Source organism: Mauremys reevesii, linkage group 1 (genome assembly GCF_016161935.1).
Source record: "Mauremys reevesii isolate NIE-2019 linkage group 1, ASM1616193v1, whole genome shotgun sequence".
Classification (NCBI taxonomy): Eukaryota; Metazoa; Chordata; order Testudines; family Geoemydidae; genus Mauremys; species Mauremys reevesii.
The window spans coordinates 153,446,791-153,472,245 of record NC_052623.1 but is presented as its reverse complement, the minus strand read 5'-3'; the positions used below and the strand labels follow the sequence as shown (position 1 = coordinate 153,472,245).

At 42.1% G+C, this 25,455-nt stretch overlaps 1 protein-coding gene and 1 long non-coding RNA gene across 6 annotated transcripts in view; one reads left to right on the top strand and one right to left on the bottom strand.

The window, feature by feature from the left end:
• CFAP47 (cilia and flagella associated protein 47) overlaps positions 1–25,455 on the top strand; it is a 642,607-nt gene that overhangs the window by 315,670 nt on the left and 301,482 nt on the right. For all 5 annotated transcript variants that reach the window (XM_039536653.1, XM_039536643.1, XM_039536662.1 and 2 more), the window contains 2 exons: positions 20,468–20,664; positions 24,901–25,044. In XM_039536653.1, coding sequence (XP_039392587.1) covers positions 20,468–20,664; positions 24,901–25,044 — 341 coding nt within the window. The remainder of the gene's footprint in view (positions 1–20,467; positions 20,665–24,900; positions 25,045–25,455) is intronic.
• On the bottom strand, positions 456–10,319 carry LOC120404357. The gene is made up of 2 exons (XR_005597957.1): positions 9,954–10,319; positions 456–724 (listed from the first exon to the last, which is right to left on the bottom strand). It is a non-coding gene; the product is annotated as an uncharacterized LOC120404357 (long non-coding RNA).

Here is a 25,455-nt window from a genome sequence, read left to right as displayed (position 1 = left end):
AAAGGTTGAAAGAAGCTGCTATTTAAGCTATTTGCTATTTAAGCATAAGATCTCTCTCTGTTTACATACTATTTGTTGTCAAGTTAAAAGTAAGTGTTTGTGTTTGCAGTAATGAGAAACATCTGGAGGTGAATTAGAAAAGTTACAAATGACTTTGTTCAGAGAGATTAATGTAGGTGATATGCAAAGAAATAGTCTAGGAGAGAGAACTTCAGAAATCCACCCCCACAGCTCTGACAAAGACACAATATTACCAGTATTTTATCCACATAACAAAATGTCATTGTCTGGCCAGTGATCCTAAGCAGGTCACTGTTGCTTAGCAACTTCTCAGACGTGACTTTTACAGTTTAACCACCTGTGGATGCACATACATCAAAGTTTTAAAATGTTAATTATGTGACATTACTAACCTGTGTTAAACTGCTTTGGAAAAAATATATCAAGTCAAGAAAGATGTTATTTTTCTGTTTTTTATTTGTTGCTGAGAAAAGGGGTGGACAAGAACCTGCTTTGGAGAGATGTATGGGGGAAGGAGGAGTTCTCAAAGGGATCAGTTAGTACCACAAAACCCCAAAAATGTATTTGTAGAGAAGTCAATCTCTTGGACATCTGGAAAAATGGTTTTAAGTATGTACTTGAAGGAAGAGAAATAGAGGAAATAGTTCTCTGACAACATGTCTCATTCCCAGCTTCCGGCAAACAGAGGCTAGGGACACCATCCCTAGGAAAAAGAAATACTTGTTATTTACAGGTTCAAGCAAACTAGCATATACACACAAATGAGTTACCATCTATGATTCCTAAAGACAGAGGTGTAGTAATCTGTCAATCTAAAATGTCTTTCAGGGCGGACCCGGGATAGCCCCTCAGGATCGCTGCCTTAGTTTATTGTCTCTGGCCCTGTGAGAATTCAAACAGCAAAGAGATGAAAAATTTTCTTGTGACCTGTTTTATTTTCTACATTTGGCCTTTCAGTGTTTGAGATGGGCTCCTTTACACATAGCATTTCCAAGATGTGATAAGGCCATTCACTAATCCTTTGTATTATGATTTTCCCTAATGGCCGTTTAATCTTGATAGATGTCTTTAATGGGGGATGGGGGAGGGAGGAGAGTGGGAGAGATGATTCCCTACCTGGGTTCACAAGTTTACAGCAAACATTTTTAAAGTTACAAAGCAAAATTTACATATTCCTTATAGCATGGAATACAGACATTACAAGTGAGATTAATGCAATTTAAAAAGCATTTCACAGAGTCTAAACACTAAATACATTCTTATCAGACTAATACCTGTTTTGAATAAATCTAACATATAGGTAAGCTGGCTTGGTTTCCAGCTATGAGCTTGTCAGTTCTTAGCTAATGCCTTCAACCTTGGCCAGAGCTGGCACTTGGTGTACCACTGTCACAGTTAGTAGAGTAATTGTCATCATAAATAGAGCTCTTGCCTGAAAGGAGATCATCTTTTTGTCCCAGCGGAGGGAGCAAAAGATTATTTTAGCAACTGTTGTAATATTTGTCTATATCCTTCTCCCTCACGTATTGTGTTTTGGCTGTCTTTAAGGATGGTGGGGAGGGAAAAAAAGGGGCAGGGGAAACAACATGGAAATAACAAAATGAGTTCATGTTGCCATTCTAATCACAATGCTTGTGTGTTTATATCATTTCCCCACTCTTCACTGGTTTTTGCGTTTTCGTATTTTAAGGTCTTCTGGTAGGGACAGTCTCTCTTACTGTGTTTGTACAACGCCTAGCCTAATAGGATCCTGATCCTGATTTGGAAGGTACCCTAATGCTCAGGGCTGGCTCCAGGGGTTTTGCTGCCCCAAGCAGCCAAAAAAAAAAAAAGCCGTGATCGTGATCTGCGGCAATTCAGTGGGAGGTCCTTCGCTCCGAGCAGGAGTGAGGGACCCGCTGCCGAATACTTGAAAGTGCCACCCTGCTCCAGAGTGGCCGCCCCAAGCACCTGCTTGATAAGCTGGTGCCTGGAGCTGGCCCTGCTAACGCTATCCCTAATAATAAATAAGATAATAGATAGAGGAGGACATTGTCTTTGGGCTTGTTTGTAATCTAAACTGGCCATGTGGTCACTTAATGTTTGTATTATGGTAGCTTCCAGAGGCCCCAAAAAGTATTCACATTGAAATTTGAAGTACATGGGATCACAGTTTTACATTGAATCCAAAAAGAAGGACTCAGTTTTACAACTGATCCAAAAAGCAATATCTTCAACAGCAACACACTGCCCTCAACATCATACTGGGGTGTTGGTTCTGTGTTAACTTAAAGAAATGTGTTACTGCAATGGGGTGGCACTCACTTCTTGTGAGTGCCCCTCTGGGTCAAGTGTGTGTGTGCCTGCAGTTTTTCCTCAATTTCTTGGCTCCTGATGGTCTAGTCCACCCCATCAGAGTTACCTACTGAATTGCCAAGCCTAAAATATCAGCCTTGTCAGAATATTTTTCAAGTACTGTAATAGACTAAAATTTTAGTTAGAAATACAAGACATTTTTATTGTTTCATTGCCATAGTTTGCAATAAAATACAGAACAACCAGCCAAACAAGAATTAAATTTTAAATCATGATTTGGCAGTATTAAAAAGGATGCTACATCATGCCATACATTTATCACTTAGGGTAGAAAATACTTCATAATTTTAAAAAATTCTTTTACCCTCACCACATCAGTCAGTTATGTTAAGTAGAAACTATTTTTATCTACAGCATTCTGTTACACAAGTTTTATATATTTTAATAACACTTTCAAATAATTGTATTTTGACTGAATAAATATGTATATGTTTTAAAATATGCATTCGTATTTTTTCAAGAACTGGGATCAGCCTTATCTTTTTGTTTTGTTTTGGTATGCCTTCTAAATGTTGTCTCAGATTGTTGCACACTGTTGGGTTTAATCAGAACAATCTTTTATTTCAAAGTAATTTCCTGGGTCTTTAAATCTATTTTTCAGTACACTATTGTCAGTGATCCTGTTGGTTTCCTGGTAATGTTCCATGGCCTAAGTGCTGTATATGTGCTCTAACATTTTGTTGTTTTCCTTTTTTTAAAAAAACTTTCTTGTAGATGATAAACCAGCAACTTCCGCATGTTTATCACCTTTTACTTACTCTTAAGAGTTCCACTTACTATATACACCGGACCCCTGCTAGAATGCAGGGTTTTGGATTCATGCACGGTCCCGCATTAACACGGGGACTGCATTACCATGGATTCCAATGAAGGTAATTAAATTTGGGATCCATGCGTGGTCCCACGCTATAACCGAATTCATGCTACAAAGACGCATGTTCTAGCGAGGGTCTGCTGTACATTCTGAGATTGCAAATTAATTCTCATGTCTCTTTATCACATTAGGTACCCATCACAAGTGAGCTTTATGATTACTTAATTTCCATTACTATACTCATAATTGAGCTACATTTTACTGCCTTACTTATCCAGAATATTGGACAACAGAGGTAATTAAGAAGTGCTTGGTTAGGGCTCTTTCACATCTCTCCTGTCAAATAAAGCTTTATTGAAAGCGTGAGTCTACTTTGAAAAGTGACTCTCTGAAAATATTATAGGTCGCTGTCTTTAGGTCTTAATTTGTATGTCAAATGTGTTCAGTTAATAAGTAAAAAGATATTAACTGCCAGCCTTGCAAACTCAACATAGAATGTAAAATTCGAGGTTGGTTCTTTCCTTCTTGTGTATTAACATCAATAAGAATGGCATCAGTGTTATTTACTCCTCATAACACAAGAACTAGGGGTCACCCAATAAAATCAGTAGGCAGCAGATTTAAAACAAACAAAAGGAAGTATTTCTTCACACAATGCACAGTCAACCTGTGGAACTCTTTGCCAGATGATGTTGTGAGAACCAAGACTATAACAGGGTTCAAAAAGAACTAGATAAGTTCATGGAGGATAGGTCCATCAGTGGCTATTAGCCAAGATGGGCAGGGATGGAGTCCCTAGCCTCTATTTGCCAGAATCTGGGAATGGCTGATGGGATGGATCACTTGATGATTACTTGTTCATTCCCTTTGAAGCACCTGGCATTGGCCACTGTCAGAAGTCAGTTGGCACTGGTGATGTCCACTTCTCATTATAGGTCACCTTTGGCACCATGTGCTCTGAGTCTTCAGCTTCCTTTGGTTCAGGCTTGGAAAGCTGACAAGAACATCTTACATTCTGTGGTCTCAATGGACACTGTATAATCAATGTGACTTCTCTCTCACAAATGGCAAAGCACAGGGATCCTTGAAGAACAAAAAGACAATTACTGGTGATTGTTCTAATTTGAAAGTCACCTTTGTGCATTCACACTTCCTGCCCACCCTTCCCTCTACCTCGGTGTTCTTATCCCACTGTTTTGTGACTTCAGTTCCAAGAAATGCCAGTCCTTCATGGGTGAATGTACAGAGGCCCATCTCTCAAAGGCCAGCAGTTACCATTAAGGAACCTTTAGGGTTTTTTGTTTTTTTAACCAAATATGGCATTGTTGACACCAAGACAAGGCAGTGGGGATGCACTGAAGCTGACAGTGTCACCTGGGCAATGAGGTAAACAGATGTAACTAACTGGAATTTAGTAAACAATTCTGTTGATGATATACACAAGAAGGAATTGAGTTTGACGTATATTCCTAGCAATGTTGGTCTTGCAGGGCAGATGCAAAAAGCAGTAAAAACTTATCTTGGCTGCTGTCGTAAATAGATTCGACTCCACGTGTCATAAATAGATCCACTGAGTGGGAAGTTGCTATTTTTAGAGTTACTTTTCAGGGTAGAATCACCATTTAAAACTTGAACTATTAGCCACATTGTATAGACGTTATATTTTTGTATCTTTTTAATATATCAGAATATTGCTTTTAATTGGAAATATAATTTTTCATGGTCTATTTGTGATACATTTGTATGTGTGCAGTCCTGATTCTTTCAAATATCTCTTATGCAAAAGAAGATTTCCTGCTTTGTGGGGTAAATTCCATTCTCTAGCACTGAGTTCCTATAAAAAGGATATTATTTTCCTACAGGTCAGTAGGATTTTTAAAGGGCCAAGACTGAATTAATTATTTTAGCTAATTTTAAGAGTGCACCTGTAAGCTATAGTTTACCATCAGTATACTGCTGTTCCTCTCTAGCAATACAATGTTAATTATGGAGTGGGGGGAATAGAATTACTATCTGGCATTTAAAAACAATTTAAAATCTGTTATTTATCTTTCAGGCAATGAAGGACTCACTGGGTATTATAGGTACAATCAATAAATATCAAATGGAGGATTTCTAGATCAATTATGCAAAGCAGAAATGTTGCAGAAGATCTGCGAGGTTTTAGGATTCACATATTATTTGTTAAAACTCTATTTTTATATTTTCTTGAGATTACAGAACATTTTTGCAATTTTTAAGCTTTTACTTAAAACTGTACTTTAAAGAAAATTGTGCCAGACTAAACTCTGGTATGGCTGAGTGTGATGGGGTGGACTAAGCTCTGAGGCCCCTGCTGGAGGCCTTATGGCCCTGCCACACCCTGCCCCAGAAAAGGGCAGTAGAAAGGTCTTCCAAGTTGCCTAGAGCAGCTGTGTGGGAAGTATCATAGAATATCAGGGTTGGAAGGGACCTCAGGAGGCCATCTAGTCCAACCCCCTGCTCAAAGCAGGACCAATTCCCAACTAAATCATCCCAGCCAGGGCTTTGTCAAGCCTCACCTTAAAAACCTCTAAGGAAGGAGATTCCACCACCTCCCTAGGTAACCCATTCCAGTGCTTCACCACCCTCCTAGTGAAAAAGTTTTTCCTAATATCCAACCTAAACCTCCCCCACTGCAACTTGAGACCATTACTCCTTGTTCTCTCATCAGGTACCACTGAGAACAGTCTAGATCCATCCTCTTTGGAACCCCCTTTCAGGTAGTTGAAAGCAGCTATCATATCCTCCCTCATTCTTCTATTCTGCAGACTAAACAATCCCAGTTCCCTCAGCCTCTCCTCATAAGTCATGTGCTCCAGCCCCCTAATCATATTTGTTGCTCTCCGCTGGACTCTTTCCAATTTTTCCACATCTTTCTTGTAGTGTGGGGCCCAAAACTGGACACAGTACTCCAGATGAGGCCTCACCAATGTCGAATAGAGGGGAATGATCACATCCCTCGATCTGCTGGCAATGCCCCTACTTATACAGCCCAAAATGCCATTAGCCTTCTTGGCAAGAAGGGCACACTGTTGACTCATTTCCAGCTTCTCGTCCACTGTAACCCCTAGGTCCTTTTCTGCAGAACTGCTTCCTAGCCATTCGGTCCCTAGTCTGTAACAGTGCCTGGGATTCTTCTGTCCTAAGTGCAGGACTCTGCACTTGTCCTTGTTGAACCTCATCAGGTTTTTTTTGGTCCAGTCGTCTAATTTGTCTAGGTCCCTCTGCATCCTATCCCTACCCTCCAGCGTATCTACCACTCCTCCCAGTTTAGTGTCATCTGCAAACTTGCTGAGAGTGCAGTCCACGCCATCCTCCAGATCATTAATGAAGATATTGAACAAAATTGTCCCCAGGACCGACCCTTGGGGCACTCCGCTTGAAACCGGCTGCCAACTAGACATGGAGCCGTTGATCACTACCTGTTGAGCCTGACGATCTAGCCAGCTTTCTATCCACCTTATAGTCCAATCATCCAGCCCATACTTCTTTAACTTGCTGGGAAGAATACTGTGGGAGACCATATCAAAAGCTTTGCTAAAGTCAAGGAATAACACATCCACTGCTTTCCCCCAGTTATCTCATCATAGAAGGCAATTAGGTTAGTCAGGCATGACTTGCCCTTGGTGAATCCATGCTGACTGTTCCTGATCACTTTCCTCTCCTCTAAGTGCTTCAGAATTGATTCCTTGAGGACCTGCTCCATGATTTTTCCAGGGACTGAGGTGAGGCTGACTGGCCTGTAGTTCCCCAGATCCTCCTTCTTCCCTTTTTTAAAGATGGGCACTACATTAGCCTTTTTCCAGTCATCCGGGACTTCCATGTGTTTTCAAAGGTAATGGCCAATGGCTCTGCAATCACATCAGCCAACTCCTTTAGTACCCTCAGATGCAGTGCCCCTGGCCCCATGGACTTGTGCTCGTCCAGTTTTTCAAAATAGTCCTGAACCACTTCTTTCTCCACAGAGGGCTGGTCACCTCCTCCCCATGCTGTGCTGTCCAGTGCAGTAGTCTGGGAGCTAAGCTTGTTCGTGAAGACAGAGGTGCAAAAAGCATTGAGTACATTAGCTTTTTCCACATCCTCTGTCACTGGGTTGCTTCCCTCATTCAGTAAGGGGCCCACACTTTCCTTGACTTTCTTCTTGTTGCTAACATACCTGAAGAAACCCTTCTTGTTACTCTTAACATCTCTTGCTAGCTGCAACTCCAAGTGTGATTTGGCCTTCCTGATTTCACTCCTGCATGCCTGAGCAATATTTTTATACTCCTCCCTGGTCATTTGTCTAATCTTCCACATCTTGTAAGCTTCTTTTTTGTGTTTAAGATCAGCAAGGATTTCACTGTTAAGCCAAGCTGGTGAATCAGGGCCTAGCAGGTCAGTATAAGAAGAGCTGCAGGGCCAAAGCAAGTTCAGTTCCTTGCTAGAGCTGGAGGAGAGTGGATGGTGCGCCAGGCTGGCTGCTGGTACCCCACAAGGACAAGGCCCTGAGCTAAAAGTGAAGAATATGTGGGAGCCACGGGGAAGTGGCCCAGGGAATTAGAGCAGCAGCACAACTTAAATAAAGGGGCACAGCGACAGCTGCTATCTACAAGGTTCCTGGGCTGGGACCCGGAGTAGTGGGTGGGCCCAGGTCCCCTCCAATCCCCCCATTAGTTGCTGGGGGAAGTGGCCTGGACTTTGAGGCATCCGAGAAGGGGGCTGAACTGTAGTGGTCCAGCTGGGACGAGAGAGGCCCTGAGAGGGCGAAGGAGCCCTGGGGGACTGCTCTATTCCGGAGCAGGGACAAACTGACAGAGGGTTTGTGATTTGGCCGGAAGGCTGAGTCAGCGAAGACCACCACAAATAGGTAGAGAGAGAGTGCAGGCACATGCATCTGGCCATGGTGTGCTCACGAGAGGTAAGTGCAACCCCTTACCGGGAGCAACATCCTATAGTTAACCAAAAATATTTAACCAAAGCCTTCCTCTTCATCCTCTCTGCCCTATTTTTTAGGAGTTCTGTTGAAAACAAGTTAGATCCAAATATCAGATTAGGTCTTACAGATCAATCTATTAGGCAAAAAAACCCTAAAAAATTATTGAGGCATTTCTAAGTATAAGTCACATAACAGAACTTCAGCTAAAAGGAACAGGAGGAGGTAAAGGGGAATCTAGGTAGGGACATCTCGGAGAATCTGGGTTTCCTGCAGTCAGCTGTTGAGGACCAAGTCTGAAGGGCCCAAGATTTATTGTGTGACCTTATCTCACTTCTTTCCCCAAACTCCTACACTATGTAAATGAGAGTCAGGTCGGGGTGGGTCAGAGAATAAATTGTGGCTGAAATGATCTGATTTTGGGGTGCCTTTTTTGGATGCCCAGCTTTTGACTCAATTTGGGCATAATTTTCAGAGATGTAGAGCACCAACAACTTCAGTGCAAGTTAGTGGGAACTAGTTTTGCTCTGCACCTCTGCAAAGCAAAAGGTGGCCACACACAATTATGAGGTATCTTCAGCCAATGAAGATGTTTCTAGTGGCATCCCCCAGTAATCGATTTTTGGCCCAGTGTTATTAAATATCTTCATCAGTGGTCTAAATGAAAATATAAAAACATTGCTGGTGAATTTTGAAGTTGACAAAAATTAACTAAGTAATAAGTATGGGTCAGTTCTATGGCGTAACTTGGATTGCTTGGTCTGTTGGGATCTCTTGAACAATATGCATTTTAATATAGCTAGTGCAAGATCGTATCTCTAGGATCGAAGAGTATAGATCATACTTACAGGAGGGGGTCTGTATTTTGTAAAGCAATATGTCGGAAGGGAACTTAATGGTCATGGTGAATAATCAGCTGATATAGCTTGAAGTATGATGTGGTAGCTAAGAAAGAAAAATTCAATCCTTGGATGTATAAATGGAAATACTGAGTAGAAATAAGGAGGTGATATTACCACTGTAAATGGCATTACTGAAACCATTACTGGAACACTATGTTCAGTTCTGTTGTCCACACTTCAAAAAGGAGGTTGATGAAAAGAGTTACAAGAATGATTTGAGGTCTGACAAATCTGCCTTGCAGTGAGAGACTAAAGAAAGAGAGAACATGGCAACAAGTAGAAACTCTGTAATCCTGTGCAGAGATTTATTATAATAGAATTTAAAAAAACACAGTGAAGTTGAGGTGAAGTCGGTGCATAATTTAAAAAGAAAGACTAGAATGAGTAATGTGCATGGGTAGAAAAAAGAACATAACTTGTCTGTTAGATGGAAATTGGTGTCCGTACATCTGGTGGGGCAGCCTAATCTTGCCTAGGATTACCAAAAACTCAAAGCTGCTATTCTAGTTCACTAGGGAAATCTGACGCCCCCTTTTCCCCAAATAAAATAAAATCTGCTTGTTTCTGAGAGGAGAATAGTTAGTCCAGAGACCAATTTGTGCAGTAGCCTAGATACTACAGAACCTATGCTAGTGCTGTCTTAAACCTGAATACTAAATGAGTCCTCAGAATGCAGAACTAATAGTATTTGGGCAATCACTAAGGTATTCCTTCAGATGGAAGGAATGGGGTCTGTAGGCACTGGAACGTGGCACTGGTAGTGGCTTTGAGCAATTGAAATAGAAATGCGCACAAAAGCTTTATAGATAGAGATGGACACATTTTGATATTTGATGGATCACAGGTACTTTAGCTTACTAAACAAATGCTTCACAGAGCATGTTTTTATTCCATTTTGGTCCAAACTCTCTTGAACACAGTCACTTACCTTCAAAGAACTTGAACTTGCACTCTTAGCACAGACAAAAGCCTTTTGCATTCCATGGAATAGGTGCCAACATTTAAAGTACAGGGTCACATGTGAAATAAGCAAGGATAGCAACGGGGTAAGGTTAGATACTGTTTGGTAGTTTCTATATAATAAGACTCTGAGAATATCATTTGGTATGTCACACTGAAGCCTACAATGTCTGAGTCAATATGAAGTGATGGAAACAGCTACAAGCATGATTGAGAGCTCTTTTTGTTCAGAATATCACCAGGTTGAGTCATCACTGGGATTTGTAGTCTGTTACCATCCAGTTTTTAAGTTCTTAGCCATTTTGGCTTTACCAATTACACCTTGTGGTATACAGCTACAGTAAGGCATGTATCTGTGTCACACCGAGTCCAAGACCATTGTGACATCAGAGGTAACTCAGCCAATGATCCCCCTTACAATACAGATAATGTGGATTTCACATCCACCATTTCATTGAGTGTATGGGAGAGAGCACAGATGGTGGATTACTTGGTCCAGCTGCCACCTTCACAAATCAGCACAATTCTCCTAGCACAACCTCTCCTGACACTAATCAACACAACTATCCCCACAACATGACCAGCCAGGGACAGTGGAGTGCTACTTAAAGTGGATGGATCATAGATTTGCTCCCCTTTTTCTGCCTGACCTTCAGCTTTCCCTCCAGGGCGCAACCCCCACCCCCACAGCCTGGCCCATGATCCCCTAAACCCACTCCCTCCAAATTTGAGTGTTTGGGGTTTATTGTGTGCATTGGTCACATAGTCCACAGAGCTTGGGGCAGGGGAGCGCCCAGGCCGTGGCTGGATAACCTTTTGGCTGGGAACCTGAGTGGTGTTGGGATCTGGTACACTAGGGTTTCAATGCCACTCACTCAGATTTGGCCCTGCCATCTCTCCATGCAGCCAGGCCAAATCTGAGTGCATAACATTGAAACCTGACACATGGGTTTTCAGTGCCACCCAGGTTTGGCCTGGCCAAAAAGTGGTGAGGCTATGGTCCAGGTGTCCCTCTTAGCTCTGTGGCCTCTGACCAGCACACACAGTAACTGCAAAGACACATAGCATGCTGCCCTCATTCATCGCCTTCACAAATCAATGCAAATCTCCCAGTGCTACCCCATGTAATAGGGCTGTCTGTCCCTTTAAGAACTAGGTGGGCTGGAGAGCAGTTGGTCCTGTGCTGGAGGGAAGCCCAGCAGGCAGGTACTGGGAATCAACTGATCCAGCTGAACAGCTGGTAATAACTGGGTCTGACTCCCAGCTGGAGTATATAAATGAGCGCACCAGTCCATGAGGAATACACTCTCCTGTGGCTGCAGCAGAGGGCTGCGAGAGGGCAAGCAGGCCCCATAGACACCAATAGGCTGGGGAAGGTCCAGCCTCCATATCTGCCAGAGGGCCCCGCAGTCTCAGTTAAGAACAGGACTATAGGCTTGGTGGTGGTGGTTTCATATTTCCCTTTGTGTGTTTTAAAGAATAAACTGAGCTCTGGGGAAAAGAATACAAATGGAACCAGACATGGATTTTTTATCCCAGGCTGGTGATTAGGTCCACCAGCCTACAATCCCTACACCCAAATCAATACAACCACCACACACAACACAATCAGCATGTGCAATAACCCCCAAAACACAATAGCCCCGCACTATAGCACACATCTCATTTGCTACCTGCACAGTGGTGGACTAGCTTACCTAAGTCAGATGTGCTCCAAGTCCTCTGCACTTCTACTCACGCATCTATCGGATTGAATGTTTTGTCTCTTTGTCTGGCGTCTTTTATAAAATTGGAAATAAAAGCCCAACTAGGCAAATGGTAGAAAAAGCATTTTACATTTTGAACTACAGAGGAGTAATATGTTTTGTTTTGAACGATTTCAGCATTAAAATTGTCCAGCAGGAGATGGAAGTGCATCTGTGCACTGAAATATAGTGCACTGAAAAATTGTTCTTAAAATGAAAGTATTGTATTACATCTTGATACCTAATTTAGGTGCTGTATCAAAAACTAATAAAAAAGTTCTATAGCTTCTCCTGACAAGATTTGACAATATAGGCTGCCTGCTGTTATATTTTTAAAGAATGTCCAATAAAAGAGGTTTGATTTTATTTTATTTTTCCAATGAATGGATTAAAAAGTTTTCTGTAGAAATACTGTGAAAAGTATTTGGTGTTATCACTTCTCTTCTGATAAATGTTTTTTTACAGTTAATATACTCAGTTTTCTCTGTCTTTGTGTAAAAATCTTAAACTGATGCTAAAACTGTTGTTAGGTTTTATTTTTGTGTGTGTTCAGAGAGCACTTCTGTTCCTCAGTCATAAGTTCCAAAGCTGTGGAAGATGAAGAAAACTGTGACCTTGTTTACTACAGAAATTACTAGCTGGCATTTGTCTAGTCTTTTGGCATTGTCTGCTTTTAAGCTATCATCACTAGCATTACATTCATTTGTTTCAATGCAATAAATGATAGACTCAACACTTTTATTTGGTTCCATCAGTGCTGATATCTACTCAAGTGTTTACTGCATTCTTTAGTATTAGTTCTGAGCTCTTTTCCTTGATCTGATTATTCTAAGAGCCTCTAATAAGGACATTGGTGACACATTTGGAGGACTTTATTTTCTGTATTAATTCCTTCTTAAATTTAATGGGCCTTGTGTCAACCCCCTGGTTTCTCTTGTCACTCTATTAGGACCAGTAACTCGAGAACCCACTTTTTCACTTTGTTGTGAAGTTCTAACTCTGCACATATTTTCAAAGTATTATTAACTTCTACCCACCAATATCAAATACGTAGTTTGTGAGATTACCAATCCAATATCACTTTCTCCAATCCACAGCTCTTTCCTTTGCAGATTCATTTTTTTCTCATTTCCTAAAAGTGGAAATCTGTGTTGGATGACTTATGAAAGAGAAAATCAGTTTATTCATGTGTAAGTGGAGAAATCCCAGTTAGTCTCTTGGATATATTGGGAATGCTACCCACTTATTTTCAAATTTCTTTGTAGGCAGAATTAGAAATACTGAATAGAAAGGTAATTTTAGGGAGAACCATTGCAGTATGCTATCTCAGTGCTGTAGCTCCTGGCTTCCATTTGAATTTATAATACCTAAGTGGCTCTTGAGTTTCTGAGGTATGGTGCTCACACACCACAAATATGGATGTTGTGGAAAAGGCTAATTTGAAAAGCTCCAATTACAAGTTAGTAACACAGTTATCATCTGAACAGTTTCAGTACCAGTTAGAATTTAAAATCAGTTTAGATAAAGTATTTCCTTTCCAAAACATTTGTCAGAGCCCCAGACATGCTGCTTCTATGCTGAGCTGCCTGCCATTTTAGGGGGTGCCCCTACAGCTACCCCACCCCTGGTGCTTCCCTCCTCCCCCACCCCTCCCGGGCTACCTTGGCAGTTATCCCCCCATTTGTGTGATGAATTAATAAAGAATGCATTAATTTGAAACAACAGTGACTGTATTGCCTCTGCAAGTGGAGATCAAAGGGGGGCAGGGAGGGCAGTTGGCTTACAGCGAAGTACAGTGAACCAAGGGGGCGGGTTTTCATCAAGGAGAAACAAACAGAACTTTCACACCGTAGCCTGGCCAGTCATGAAACTGGTTTTCAAAGCTTCTCTGATGCACAGCGCACCCTGCTGTGCTCTTCTAACTGCCCTGGTGTCTGGCTGTGCGTAATCAGCGGCCAGGCAATTTGCCTCAACCTCCCACCTCGCCATAAACATCTCCCCCTTACTCTCACAGATATTGTGGAGCACACAGCAAGCAGTAATAACAATTGGAATATTGTTTTCGCTGAGGTCTAACCGAGTCAGTAAACTGCGCGAGCGAGCTTGTAAAAGTCCAAAGGCTCATTTCTACCACCATTATGCACTTGCTCAGCCTATATTTGAACTGCTCTATTAAATCGATCTAATTTCATAGTGTAGACATACCCTTAGATAATAATGCTGATTTCCATGAAATTAGTTCTATGGCGTACCAGATTCAGCATGTCATGACACTGGCTGTACATCTAAAGAAGTGTCCAGAATGTTTTTATACTGTCAGTTTCAAAGGATTAAGAAGGGCGTAGAACTAATGGATTGTGTTGCTCACTTCTTTCGCTTGTCCTAGAAATTGTAGAACAGAAGTTGTCTTACAGATTGAAATCATGCTAAAGCTCATACCCACTTCCCCATGGCTTTTGAGGGATTGTTCCAAAAATAAGTTTTTGCATGATGAAGCCATGCTTGGTAGGCTTCTGTCATAGGGATTGGCAGAGGTAATGCCATGAAAGAACGCTCCTCACTGGTGACTGTTGGTCTCTGATTAGTAGCAGGTGTAAGAAGAAAAAGCATGGCTAAAATCCTCATGTATGTGATAAGGATTGCTCTTAAGCACATTTCCTTTGAAATATCCATCTTGACCCACTACCCCATCTCATTTTTACCCTTCTCACTTGAAAATAAGAGATCAAAAGTGCAAGAGACTTGAGACTTAATTCTGCTTTGTGCCAAAGGACTATGCCTAATATCAGATTTTCAACAGAGCTGAATACAATTGTGACCAGAATTTCAAAAGGACTCAGCTCTGATTTAAGCACCTAAATGAAGTGGCCAACTTTTCGAAAGCTCTCAGAACCCAGCAGCTCCAATTGAAATGACAACTTCTGAAAATCTGACTGCTTTTTTAGGTTTATAAGTGTAAGCTGTTGGGTGTTGAGCTCTTGAAACTATGGCACTAATGTTCTTAAGATTATTTGAACCCACACTAGTAAGTTCATTACTATACTTGAGCACAACAACCATTTGTACCACAGTGTGCACTGTGTAAGAGCTTGCAGAATCCAGGACTGAAACCTCTCCCATTCTTCTCTCTCCCCTACCCCGAATCTGATGTCTATTTGGTCTCTTTTATTAAATGAATTGATGGTCTTCTAATTCCTAGTGGAGAGAGAACCACAGCACATTGATACAATTGTTTGTAGTACAGAAGGGATTGACTGAACCTGGGGACTACTACCTTTAGAGGTGATCCCTCTAGATCACAGTGTGGCATAGGTGTGGCAGCATAGAGAGGCTGTTATTGCTCCTGTTTGTCTATTATATCCTTGTCATGGGACTAAGTAGAGATTATTCCAGCAACGTTTCATAAGTACTAAATTCAAAAATACTTTTTAAAACATCAGAATGGCCATACTGGGTCAGAGCAATGGTCCATCCTATCTTCCGATAGTGGCCAATTCCAGGTGCTTCAGAGGGAATGAACAGAACAAGTAATCATCAAGTGATCCATCCCCTGTCACCCATTCCCAGCTTCTGGCAAACAGAGGCTAGGGATGCCATCCACACCCATCCTGACTAATAGCCATTGATGGACCTATCCTCCATGAACTTATCTAGTTCTTTTTTGAACCCTGTTATAGTCTTGGCCTTCACAACATCCTCTGGCAAAGAGTTCCACAGGTTGACTGTGTATTATATGACAAAATACTTCCTTTTGTTTGTTTTAAACCTTCTGCCTATTAATTTCATTTGATGATCCCCTAGTTCTTGTGTTATGAGGAGTAAATAACACTTCCTTATTTACTTTCTCCACACACTTTATCTCTACCCCCGAGGCTTAATAGTTTGATAATGTTTAATAACTGTAAGCTAAATTTCCCGGTCTATTCTTTGTAAAGGTGTCGTCTTGGACCCCACAGAAAAAAAGACAGTACACTGGGAATGGGGGTTAATTAGGCTGGAACCTTACTAATGTAACACATTGGGGAAACTGTCCAACAATAACTCATCCAATGCAGGTCAACCTTTCTTCTGTAATCCATGCTACTTGGGGAATGGCTGTCGTCAGCTTCAACCCGCAAACATTTAACCTGCTCTAGAATGAGCTGAATTCTGGGAAGGCCCTCCTTAACTTGAAGTTAAGTATATCCCCCTGATTCTATATGTTTTTAGAGTAATCTACAAATGGTTAAGAACTGAAATGCCAGATGTTTTATTGTAACCCACTGAGCTCCTTGCTGGCTCCTGGAACAAAGTCTTGAATTCTCTTCACCTAAAATTGATACTCCCCGCCCCTCCCGCCAAATCAACATTGCTGTTAATCCTGGAGTGAAAGAAAGCCAGGTTTTTACCAACCCATGCCACAGCAATTGAACTTGACCAACAACTGCAGAATGTTGACAGCAGTATACACGCTGACTGGGTGTGACTCAGCCAGAAGTCTGGCAAAGATTGACAAACTAAAGCCCTGGAAGTATGTTAGGAAGAATCCATACAAATTTAGAAGCCTTGCAATTTTTGCATTATGGTGAATATACCTTGTGCACAGTTGAAATTAGTAGAAATTCTGATAACCCTTTTCTATGACCCAACAGCTAACTCAGTGTATTAAATGATGTGCAATATAAGCTTTTCTGTCACAAGCAAGCCTAGAAAGAGGACTTCCCTTCAGTTTATGATAGTGTTCCACAATATACCAAGCAAGCAAATTACCAGTCCCTTAGCCTCATCCCCGGCCCCAGCCTCTGCGATCGGATCCCATCCCCACTCCCAGACACAGCTCTGCTACTGACTGGCCCCTGGCTCCTGGTCCTGACTGCAGGCCCCAGTGGCAACGCTGGCCCCATTTCCAATTGTGGTCCTGCTCCCGACCATGGCTCCTGAAGGGGTGCAGACCAGGTAATGGGGGGACATGGACAAAAAAGTGTGGGGATCATTGGTTTAGTGACTGGCTACTCATGCACCTTTATATTAAATTAACATTGAAAATGAAGAATTTTAATTAATAATTTGCTACATTTTATCCTGACTAATATTGTTGGGCTTGAGAGTGTCCTGACTAAGAATAACATAGGAAATAATCTTCCCAGCTCAGAGCCTGTGTCAGCAGAATGCATTTCCACAGGGCTTATGAAGGAAGGAATTTATCCCCAGTTGCTGTTGCAGCACATATCAATGGCACATGGGGGCTATAGAACCTTATGGAGGACTGTGATAAACTGCTCTCCCCACTGTGTAATAGAACTGAATCTGTTCTGGTTAGTCAGGAGTGGACTCTAAGTGACCATAGGGGTACAACAGGGGGAGCAGCATTTACCCCAATGATAAGCTTCTATAGTACATATTTTAAAATTCCTCTTATTACTACAAAACATCTTGGAGTTTCCAATTAATACAAAATATACTACAGTATATTGACAATAACTGGACTATGTGAGGACAGACATTCCATCTTACCTTGAAGTACTGCAAGTACTTAAAATATATCACTAATGATTTAGATATGTATATTGGTTTGGATATTCTCTATGTACTCCCACAAATTGACTGATCAGATCGGGTTACAGTCAAATTTGCAGGAAATATATTTATGAATCAGGTATAAGGAAGGGAGTTTTATTACTTGCATAACTGACAAACCTGGGACATTTTTATGGAAGATAGCCATTGGGGATAATAACTTAGTGACAAAACAGAAAAAGGGTAATAATTCATAAATTAGCAGGTCATTAATCTTGTCTTTATGAGGGAACAAGCTAATTTATTTCAGAGAAGGTTGAACCTGAGGTGCAATTTATAATCTTTTTGATAGCCTAGTAATGTTGAAAGGCTCATAATGTAATGCTGTATTATTCATCCTTTGAACTTGAGCTATTTTTATGTAATAATGGAGGGTACAGACAAAAGAAGTATCAACTTTTTGGATCGCAGTAAAGCAACAGGGAAGTATTGGTTTGCTGTACAATTTTCAGAAATGTGAGAACTGAAAGAGAGCAGCATTGTAAATGAAGATTGATTGCATTTTTAAAACACAATAGTTGCCATTAAAATATCATTTCAAAATAATGTCACACATTGAGCCTGATTGCCTCCTTTCCACAAAATAACCCAGTGGAGGGGAGAGTGGAGGAGGAAAACATTGTAACAATTCTTTTCCAAGCTCTTAGCTCAGGTAGGTAGGATGTGTCCTCCCTTGTGGAACAAACTGGGTGGTGGTGTCCTCAAACCCTGTGGATCTCAGTTCCAGCTGTATGAAAGTTCTGTGCTTCTGCACTGCTCTACATTCCATGTAGGCCTTTCTGCATTGGTAGCTACCCTTGAAAGTCCTCATGAAGTGGGGTTCTTCAGCATAAAGGGGAACCACAGAGAAGCTATTGTCGCTGCAGGCTGCATTCACTTTTTGCGAATTCCCTGAAGGGCTTGTGGGGGGCTGCTCCTGGGAATAACCATACCTCTTTCTGCTCACAGCCACTATCTTGTCTCACATGTCTTCACCTCCTTTTCTGCACTGGGCCCTCTGCAGAGTTCATGGAGGTTGCTGACCCTTTGTCCTGGATCACTGAAAGGGAGATGTGTAGATCGTAGGGGGAGTGTTAGGGTCAATGGTATCTGCAATATTATAGTTATTTTCTATACTGAGTTATGTCCTGACTGGCTTTAACCCTGATCTTAATAAGTTTATGGGGGGGATGATATGATGAAATTGACTACAATGGCATGTAGCCGGTCTGTGACTGCTAGTAGTAAATATCTCAAAGGTCTGCTGATGGGACACTAGATGGGGAGGGCTCTGAGTTACTCCAGAGAATTCTTTCCCAGGTGTCTGGCTGGAGGGTCTTGCTCCCAAGCTTATGGTCTAACTGATCACCATATTTGGGATTGGGAAGGAATTTTCCCCTGGTTCAGATTGGCAGAGACCATAGGCGTGCGCAGCACATTTCATTCATTCATAGGGTAGTGCACTCAGGGAGCCCTACCCTAGCCCCGCCCCTGCCCTGCCCCCATCCACTCCCTCCTACTTCCTGCCACCTGATTGCGGCCTCAGAACCCCCAACCCCCCTGCTCTTTGTCCCCTGACTACCCCCTCCTGGGATCCCTGCCCCTAACTTCCCCCCAGGACCCCACCCCCTATCTAAGCCTCCCTGCTTCTTGTCCCCTGACTGCCCCCCTAGGACCCTATCCCTTACTTGTCCCCTGACTGCCCCAACCCTTATCCACACCCCCGCCCCCAGCCAGACCCCCAGGACTCCCATGCCTATCCAATTGCTCCCCGATCCCTGACAGGACCCCCAGAACTCCCGACCCATCCAACCCCCCCTGCTCCCTGCCTGCCCCAACCCCTCTCCATACTCCTGCCCCTGACAGCCCCCGCAGAACTCCCGACTCATCCAATCCCCTTGAGCTCCTTGTCCCCTGACCACCCCTCCAGAGACCCCCACCCTAACTGCCCCCAGGGCCCTCCTTGCTCTCTGTCCCCTGACTGCCCTGAGCCCTATCCACCCCTGCCCCTGACAGACCCTGGCACTCTCATGCCCCATCCAACCCCTGCTTCCATGCCCTCCAGAGACCCCTCCCACCCCTACCCCCGGGATCCCATCCCCATCCAACCCACCCTTCTCCCTGTCCCCTGACTTCCCTCACCCCTTAGCCAACCCCTCTGGCCCCAGACCTGGACCCCTTAGCATGAGGCTCCTAGCAGCATGTTCTACTCCGCGCAGAGCCAGACATGCTGCCCCGCCGGAGCGTGCAGCCCCGCCCCCTCAGAATGCTGCACACACGGCGGCATGGCTCCAGGGGAGTGGGGAGCGTGTCTGCCTCCCCTCGGAGCCAAACACTGCCCTGCGGGAGCGTGCAGCCCCGGCCCCCAGAGCACTGCACGCACGGAGACAGGGCTCCAGGGAAGGGGGGAAGGCGGGGGAGGGGTCGGCGGCTTGCTGCGCTTGGCTGGGCGCTCCGACCCGGGAGCGCGGACCCTGCGGCTTGCCGCGCCGGGAGAGTGGAGCCATTTTCCCACCCCTGCATTAGGGTGTGTCTGGGCACACCCGGCACACCCCATTTGCATGCCTATGGCAGAGACCATAGGGGGTTTTTTTGCCTTCCTCTACAGCATGTGGCACGAGTCACTTGAAGGTTTAAACAAGTGTAAATAGTGGATTCTCTGTAACCTGAAGCTTTTAACCATGATTTGAGGAGTTCTGTAACTCAGCCAGAGGTGATGGGTCTATTATAGGAGTGAGTGGGCGAGGTTCTGTGGCCTGCAGTGTGTCAGATTAGATGATCATGATGGTCACTTCTGGCTTTAAAGTCTGAGTCTGTGTCAGATATCACTGCATGATAATTGTTGACCAATTTTTTAAGTCATAGTCACTGTGTATATGGTATCTGGAAAAAGATTCATACGCAACAAACTTCTCTAAATGTAATTAGTAAATAAATCTTTTAATATATTTTCTCTATGCGGAACAAAAAATTATACAAAATAATGTTATTTGGAAGCGTAAATATATTCAAAAGTTTCTCTCTAGCAAAATTAATTTTGACTATGTATAAATGAAAAGACTTATGTGATTCCAGAGTTACTTGTGTTACGTGTGTACTGCAGAAAGAATCTCTTGATACAGACTGCATATGTCTCTCCAGATGTTTGTGTGTTAAATATTTTTGGAACACTTTACATAATTATACTTTTTTTTTCTTTAAGATAAAGATACAGCAGTTGAACTCCCTATAAAGTTTACGCCACAATATCCTGGTCGCTATCCCTGCCAGATTCTGCTGCAATCTTTCTATGATATTCGGGTCTACTTGATTGAGTGTGTGGTGAATACAGACAGTGCTGAGGCTGAGCTTGAATTTGTAACACCAGCATATCAGGCCGTGATTCAGGACATACCAATAGTAAGTCCATTTTACAATTAGAAGGTTAAATCAAGATTCAGGATTACTTGTTTCAGCCTTTTAAATTAAAATTAACATCCAATGCATCGTAGAAACCACAAAAGTACTGAAATACTGATATTATCTTGTTTCCCAAAGTCTAAATGGTATGTAAACATAAAACTTGTTTAGGGAAAAGAGTTACTGATTGTTTTCTGCCCACATAAATAACTATTTAGTCTTATTCCTAATGATTTTTCTTCTGAGACTGATACTTATTAACATAAAGGGGCATTGCAACTAGGAGGGGGAAAGGTTGGTATGAGTAGTATGAATACTAAATGTAAGATTTCTGGCAATGGAAGGAAAGCAGAAATCTGAATTAAGGACCATGATAGCAAAATTAAATATTGTACAGATCATATTAATGTATTTTACTCCACAAAAAAGTTGTTTTTAAAAAATAATTATTTAAGAGAAATGTGAGGTTATAAATAATATGTAAGGCTACGATTTAGTCATGGGTATTTTTAGTAAAAATTCACAGTCCGTGACCTGTCCGTGAATTATACTATAAATACCCCTGACTAAATCTTGGGGGGGAGGCGTGTTCCTGGTGGTGGCAACCGAGGGGGCTGCTGCTGGGAGGGGGGGCATGGCCAATGGCACCAGCTGCCAGGAGCTGCTGGAGCAGCGGCTGGTCCGACTGCCCCGGGATTGCTGCCAGGGGCCGCCGAGCAGTGGCTGCTCCCGCTGCCCCGGGGAACGCTGCTTGGGCGGTCCTTGGGTTCAGCCGTACCGGCTGCTGCTTGTGCGGTTCCTGGGGCCAGTTGCCTGGGGCCACCTGAGCAGCGACCACCTGATTCTCTGGCTGCAGAGCCACTCCAGCAGTGGCCATTGTGGCTGGCCGTGGGGCCACCGGAGCGGCTGGCCCTGGAGCCAGCTGCTTGGGTGGCCCTGGTGTGAGCCCCACCTGCCGCTGCAGAAGTCACGGAGGTTGCGGAAAGTCATGGAATCCGTAACTTCTGCAACTTCCATGACAGACACGCAGCCCTAATAATATGTAATATAGATAGATTAGAAAAGTGTATTCCAAAGTTAAATATTTGAAGCATTCAATACTAAGAAGCTATGATGTAAGAGAGGGGTACAGTAATTAACATAGAAGATCAGAATAGTCATTAATCTAATCCAATAATTTATCTCCAGTAATGACCAGGACCTGATGCAAGAAATCCCATAGTGCACAATTATGGCGTAAGCCGACAGTCCAAAAAGATATATGAGAGAGAGAGAGAGAGAGTGTCAAAGAGTGAATGTAGGGTTGGGTATCTTCTTCAGAGAAGACATTATCAAGCTTTTTAGGCCATCAGCAGACTGTCTAAAATTAAAAGATAAAGAGAGAAAATGATGTGGCATAAAACAACAGGAGGAAGACTTAAAGGTTCTATTAGAAGTAAAAATGTTACCTAAGGTTTGCACCAGGAGTTGAGAGTGCCGCACATCCTGTATTTTGTGTGAGGTGGTCAGGAAGAATAGAGCGTGATAGTGTAGAAAAGGTCACACTGAGACCTGACGGGACAAGAAGAGGGGAGGGATCCGTGATCAGACGTGAAATCAATAGCTTGTCTGGAGAAGGATAGTATTGTGAAAGCACAGTGAAACACTGAAAGTAACCAAAGAGGTTGTTCTGAAAGTAGTTAACGAAGAAACACTGAAAGTGAAACATCTCCTAATGTGATCTTTTCACTATCTCTTCCTTGCAATATCTTTTTATTATTAAGACAAAAGAAACTTAGGGAAAAATCATGCGGTTGTATTAAATGTACATTTAGAAAACACACATACACACACACACACACATGGACGCCAGCCTGTTTTAAAATGTTATTAAATTTGGAAGTAAAGCACTAAAAAGTTGGGAAATGTCATAATTAAGGTTATCTGGGCAACCTTAGTTTCTACCCTCTTGTATAGTATATGCATAATGACACAGTCTTTAAGTGCAGGACTGCATACTTTATTTACATTTTCCACAGGGCCCCTGTTACCTTTAGTGCGCAGGATAGATGGTTTGCAAGGAATGAAGTGGTTTTTCAATATTTTTGTCCCCCTCATTTTATGCGTGCCACAGGTCTTATTTACTGCAGGCCCCCATACCCTGCTCTGAACAGAGAAGGAATAATTTCTTCATGGGCTTTTCTATGGCGCTCGTCACAGAAGTGATGATTCACATTAATGAGTTTATCTTTGCAACATCCCTGTATGACATTAACAAATTAATCCTCACAACACTCTGGCGTGGCAGGTGGGCAAATTATTCTCCCCAGTTTTACAAGTGGGGGGGATGGAAACTGAAAGGCAAGGTGACTTGCCCAAGGCTACACAGTAAACTAGTGGCAGAGTGAGGATAAGATGTCAGAGTCTTTTGAATCCCAATCTTGTGCTCATTTCTTCAGACCATACTGCCTTAATGGGTGTGGTGCTGAGCTTCCATAGGACACGTTGACTTCAGCTGCTGTTGTTAATGCTCAGAACTCCTACAAATCAGACCCCAGGTGTTTCATGTTGGATAACCAGAAAATGAGGCCCCCAACAGTTAGTGGCCATCTCTGAAAACTTTGGTGTAAGTGGCTTGCCTAGCATCACATCGGAACTCCATGGCAGATGTAGGACTAGAACTCGCCTCTCCTGTGTGATAGTCAACTTCTTTAATCACACCACACTCGTTTCTCTTACTGATCTTCCTTTTCTCATTCGCCACCGCCTTGCAGTTTGTTGAAGGAATGAGGGAGAGGTTCTACAGTCAACAGCCTCATCTTCCTCCATAACCTTGCATGATTTCCTGGGCACTGATCATCCTGTACGCTCACAAGCTGATCCAAAGCCGAAGGGAATAAATGGAAAGACTCCCAATGACTTCTATGGGCTTTGGATCAAGCCCTGAACAAAACAGGGCTCAGAAAATTAAAAAATGTATGATAATGCATATGTCCAAGGATTAGAATTAAGATTGCCCAGGCAACCTAAATTTTGGCATTTCTTAACATTTAGAGCTTGACTTTGATAATAATGTTCCTTGAATGTAGTTGTTTTATGCAATTTTCTCATTTGTTTTTTTAAAGTAAAATTAAACTCTATTATTTGAAGCTATGTATTGATACTGCAGAATTTTCTTATACATAGAACAGAAAAAAACTATATCTCAGGCATAATAGTGTGATTACTGCAGATGAATACTGTTACACTGTACTTCCATGTGTGCGCAGGTCCTTCTTCAGATAATGAACAGCTTTCAGCTATGGAAGAATTTTAAAGGTGGTGTGGTTGCTCTTCTCTGGCTGACAGATCTTTTCCTGTTTGAGGCCAGAGAGAGAGCAGTTTACATCATGTATTGGTCTCTGTCTCTGTATTGATAGGGGAATCAAAAGCCTATGGCTATTTTAAGCCATACTTCCCAGCTGACATCATGAGTAGATCTGTCAGCCATAGAAAAAATAATAAAGGAGCCATATTCTGCACCAAAATTTCAACTTTGCTCTTTTTTACCATACCAAAAAACAATCAAAATAATTGGGATCTTTATTTCTGCTAATTTTATTTGCCTTTTTAAAGAATAAATAAGATAATGAACATTGACCCGCTCACTCTGTCCACTGGCCCTGCTCCTAGAACTGGAGTTACTTTTGTGTGTTGCTGGATAAGAGGTGTGCTGGTTTTAAAAAGCATGAGATTCTGATGTGGAGCATGAGAGAAAAACGTATTTGCATGAACTCTTCATCTCCCATTGAGCCTCCAACTTGTCAACACACAACTGTTGGTTTTTTCTTTCATACTTTGGGTTCTGCCGCAGGACAGTCTTTCTACTAAATAGTTTAGTGTTCAGCAGAGTCAGTATCTGAGTGCATATGGCTATGCACATTTTTGGTTAGATTGAGCCCATAATTATAAGTACAATCAAATTTCTTTTATGGTATGAGTACATAATACATTAATTTTTAGAGCATTCTTACTAGTACCTACAGTACTAGTATTATTGAACTTATGGTTGAATACATTAAAACTTTTAAAAATATAATCTTTATTTTCCTAAAATCTGCTCTGAGTTGGCACTGTTGAAAATATAAAGATTGTGATCTGATTTGGTGTCCATTCTAAGAATTAATGGATAGAAAGTTAAATGTAGCTCTAATTGCAGGTAAATGTATGTTGTAACTTTAAATGTACCATTTGGATGACATCTTTTTTTTTTTTCAGAGTAATATGTCTAATCAAGACTGGAAACTTCAAGCAATCCTAGAGGGATGTTGTTTTTATGGCCCTCCTCTCATATATGTGGGTCCAGGTGAAACAACACAGTATCCTCTCATGTTTAAGCCCATTGCTGAGTGTGTCACTCTGGTAAGAGAAAAGAGACTTTCAGCCTTTATAAGGATTGCTGCTACACATAAAAGTTGTGCCTGCAGTCCAGGAAACCCCTTAAGCATCTGCTTAAGTGCTTAAGAGGTTTTCTGAATCAGGGTTATTCAGGGCAAGACTTTTTCCTGAGGATGTACATGAAATAAACTGCCTTCAGGGAGCTAAGGCTAATATTTTGTATGGTTAATTTCTCTTTTCTCATGGTCCTATCCTCTCTCTTTGCCCACCCAATTTTAATAAAATTATTAGATATTCTATACAAATTGAAAACACTCCAATTACAAATTCTACAGTGCATTCCAGCTTTTATTTAAATATATATTATTTAATTCAGTAAATTCAGTAAATGCCAATTTTAAGGTTCTTTAATAACATTGAGTATCCCTCATGCAT